The 4,128-nt window shown below is 61.6% G+C and overlaps 1 protein-coding gene across 1 annotated transcript in view; it reads right to left on the reverse strand.

Annotated features, from left to right (window-relative positions):
- Positions 1-618: 618 nt before the first annotated feature.
- The window catches only part of NPFFR1 (neuropeptide FF receptor 1), a 19,593-nt gene continuing 16,083 nt past the window's right edge, over positions 619-4,128 (reverse strand). Inside the window, exons 3-4 of the mRNA XM_040485262.1 lie at positions 3,892-3,991; positions 619-2,774 (exon numbers count right to left, since the gene is read on the reverse strand). Coding sequence (XP_040341196.1) covers positions 1,889-2,774; positions 3,892-3,991 — 986 coding nt within the window. The 3' untranslated portion in view covers positions 619-1,888. The remainder of the gene's footprint in view (positions 2,775-3,891; positions 3,992-4,128) is intronic.

Genomic DNA, 4,128 nt, shown 5'->3' on the forward strand with positions numbered 1-4,128 from the left:
CACCAGACATGGGGCCCATACATGCGCTGGTTAACGAGGGACTAGTTAGGGAGTCCTCTCCTAAGCCCTGCATTCGTCACCCCCAGATACCTGGACCTGGGTGGGGTCATGATGGATCTTGGCAGCCTGCTCAGCATGTGGGTTGTGGATATTGTGCACAGAGCAGCTCGGTCCGGATATTGCAAGAGTAGACACAAGAGACTCCCATTTCCCAGACTGGCAGCCTGAAGGGAGTCTGGCTCCACGAGCGTCCTGGTTCACCGTCAGGCAGAAAACCTCCGTAGAAACTTCGGGTCTCCTCCCCATTTCGCCCCACCCACGTTCCCTGAGAGGCAGAATGCAGCAGGGGCAGAAACCACCAGAAGACAAATTCCAATCCCCATCCTGCCGCTCCGTGGCCTGTGACCTCGGCCCCCTGCAGCCTCAGTTACTTTGTGAAACGGCAGCAACAACATCTGGCATGGGTCAAATGAGACGCTGTCAGGGGACAAGCCTGGAGAATGTACTGGACAACTGCTTTGGAGCTTTCTGCTGCTGCGACGTCCAGCGCTCAGGGCGGAGTAAACGGGGTTAAGTCATTGTCCATTACTGAAGCCATCAAGCCTCCGAGCTGCCTCCTCTGGCCTGACCCCCGGAAACATTCACTTGCTATGCACTAAAATTCTAGCAACATGGTGTTTTCTATAGAGATGAGGGGGGAAATGCCCAGTTCGCTTCGGATTATGGGGGGCCATGCAGAGATCACCGAGGCGATCCCATCTCCTGGACGAGAAACCTCGTTTCTTCGAGGCGATGCAGGTGTACTGGTGAGAGCTGCAGAGAAGACAAGGGGGCCTCCTGGTCCCCACCCCTTTTCAGAGGACAAGTTATCTGTGCCAGGGGGGTTAGTGTGTGTCCTCCAGGAGGCCCCAAAGGCCACCCCAGCTTTGATTGACCTATCTCCCCTCAGAGCCCCGAGGAAACAGAGAAGCAGGGCCCTGCGAAGGCTTTGCGCTCGCAGCTCCGGTGGGCTGATGTCTTTCCAAAAGCTGCGAGTAGGTCCAGTGCTCTCCCTTCCTCCGGTCCACGAATAAATAAACCAAGGCCTCCCTGTGGCCTTGCAGCTGCCTGTCGCCTTGTAAGTTCTTGCCTGGGTGATGGTGGAGAGCCCTCCTCTTTTCTCTGGGTGAGGACCCGAAGGGCAAGACCCAGAGTGTCTGCAACTGACACTCCTTCTGCAGCTGCCCAGACGTGATGTCCCCTTGAAGCACAGTGGGGAGAAGAGAAGGGCCCGGAACACCTCTTGGAACAAACAAGACAAACCTACACAGAGTTGGCAGGAAGGGCACAGCAGGTTCTCCTGGAAAGGGTGAGGCCGAGTGGCTTCCGTCACACATAAGGGACTCCAGGACATGGACACAAAGCATCGAATGGACAGAGCAACTTCGCTTCCCCATCCTTCCCAGCTGCGTAAGTAGGATGTACCCATTTCACTGCGCCCCGCCTTCGGGGGCCCTTCTGGAGGCAGCCGGAGATGCCCATACAGGCGCTGGAGTGGGGGCTCCTGTGGGAGTTCCAGCTGAGAGCCCCGGCTAGGCACGCCTCCTCTCTGGTCCTCAGTTTCGCATCTGGAGAAGCGGAGACCAGAAAACCTAGTCCCAAAGTCTCGCGAGGATTCGGGGAGCCGCGTGTGCGTGGAGCCGCCGCAAGGAAGGGTGCCGTGGAACGTTAGCTCCCGCCCCGCCAGGGGGAAGGCAGTAGAGGAGGTACCGCTAGCTGCCACCGCCTTGTATGTGAGAGCGAGGCGCGAGGCACCGTCTCCCGACTCCACACCCGATTGCGGTCCCGTCCTGGCCTCCCATGTCCCGCCGGGGCCCCCAGGTTCAAGGGCCCGCCCTCCCCATGCCACTCAGATATCCCACGCTGGTATGGTGAGGGGCAGGTGGGGGCAGCCGGGACGCTCCCGGGCTTGGGCCAAGCCGTGGTGGGCCACCCGGCCACCGCGCAGCGGGAGGCGGCCGGGCCGGGGCGTCCCGCTGCCCCGGCCGGACTCGGAGGGCAGGCCCGAATCGCTGGGCTGCACCTCCACGGAGACCGGCGCGCGCAGGAGCCCGCCGGGCCGCTCCGAGTAGGCCTCCCTGGGGCTCGCCCACTGCGGCGGGCAGAGGCGGGCGCGGAAGGCGGCCTGGAAGCCGCGGCGGAAGTTCTCGTTGAAGTAGCCGTAGATGATGGGGTTGGCGCTGCTGTTGAAGAAGGCCAGCCAGTGGGCGAAGGGGAAGGCGTAGACGGTGACCAGGTGCAGCTGCGGCTCGCTCAGCTGGCCGTAGTCGATGAGCAGCAGCAGGGCCCAGAGCGGCAGCCAGGACAGCGTGAAGACCAGCGCCACCATGACCAGCATGTGCACCACCCTGGCCCTGCGCCGGGCCCCCGGGCGGCCCTCGGGCGCCGCCGCCTCCCCGCCGGCCCGCGCGGGCCCCGAGGCCTTGCAGAGCTTGCGGGCGATGCGCGCGTACATGAGCACGATGAGCGCCAGGGGCGCCAGGTAGATGTGCGAGAAGAGCACGGTGGTGTAGACCCTGCGCATGCCCTTCTCGGGCCAGGCCTCCCAGCACGAGTAGAGCGGGTAGGAGCGGTTGCGGGCGTCCACCATGAAGTGGTGCTCCTCGCGCGTGACGGTCAGTGTGATGGCCGAGGGGCACATGATGAGCAGGGCCAGGGCCCAGATGACCGCGATGGTGACCAGCGCCTTGCGCAGGGTCAGCTTCTCGCGGAAAGGGTGCACGATGCAGCGGAACCTGCGGGGAGGGGGGAAAGAGAGGCGGGCTCGGGACGAGTCCCAGGGGTCCCTGTGCCAGGGGCTGGGGGCTGGGGCGCGTGGGCATGCCACGTGCATCCTCGCACCGCACCGTGGGCAGCTTCCAAGAGCAGCTCCCGCAGTAGATCTAGGTTCGTTTGCAAGCAAGCTGGTTTCTCACCTGAGAGGGAGTCAGCTCCCCGCTGAGTAGTCAAGGAACAAAGGCAAGGAGGACGGGAGGGGGGACGGAACTGCCTGCAGTGGGAAACAATCCTGTCTGTGCACTTGGGGGGGGGGGGGTTAAACTGATTAGCTGGCAGCTAGCAAAGTGATCAGCCTGCACATTCTGTCCTTGAGTAGGCTGATTAGGTAGGTGCATCAAAGAACACTTTTAGCTGTTTACGGATTCTCCAGAAAACCTTGGGCGTTCAGGTGTGGAGTCTACGTGACAGGCTGTCCCCATGTCATCTTGGCCAGTGTCCTTGCCTGCCTCCCATGCTCTGGGCAAAAGTGCCCAGATGAACCCTTAGTGCAAGGGCTCACTGAGGTGGAGGAGGGGAGAAGGACCTGTTGTTGCATGCATTTGGGTTTTATTGCTTGCAAAGCTTCCTTGGCCCCTGGCTCCATTCTGTTAGCGGGCCCATGCTTATCAGAGACTCTGATGGAATCTGAGGCTGAAAGAGACCAGAAGTAGCTTCTGGTAGTGTGGAGATGGGGAAGTGGTAAGGCCTGAGCTGCCAGGGAACAGCAAGGGGGGCGTGGAGGGGGAGTGAAGGAGCAGGAACACACTGAGCCCCCCGCCCTCGGAAACTGGCTTTCCTGGCTCATTCTCATGAGTGGCAGGAGTCACGGCTTAGGAAACGAGGCCTGCCCCCAAGCTCTCGTAGGACCCAGGAATCCCTATTAAACCTCGTCAGGAGCTGCCTCCGGGCCTTCCAGAAGGAGGTGGAATTCTCTGCAGGTCCCCCCAGTATAGAGGGCAGACAGCCCCACAACCCTTCCCTTTATGGCTCACGATTCAGCCCCAGGCTTCTGGTCAGCCCAACCGTGGAGACAGAGGCTCTTCCTAGTGCCGGGCCTCTGTCAGCCGGGGAGAACCCAGCCGGGAACCCGCTCACCTTTCCACAGCAATGGCCACCAGGGTGAACACGGAAGCCGACACGGACATGCCCTGCACCAAGCCGCTCATCTTGCACGTGGCGTTGTCAAAGGGCCACCCTGCAATGACAGAGCCCATGACAGAGCGAGTGCCTCATCCACAAAAAGCCGGACACCTTGGGCCATTTAGACCGGTCCTCACGGTGGCTCGGATCTTTCCTCCATGTCCTGGTGGTGGTGGTCATCCTCTCATCTGC

Source organism: Herpailurus yagouaroundi, unplaced genomic scaffold (genome assembly GCF_014898765.1).
Source record: "Herpailurus yagouaroundi ecotype Mexico unplaced genomic scaffold, PumYag 163, whole genome shotgun sequence".
In the NCBI taxonomy this organism is placed as follows: Eukaryota; Metazoa; Chordata; class Mammalia; order Carnivora; family Felidae; genus Herpailurus; species Herpailurus yagouaroundi.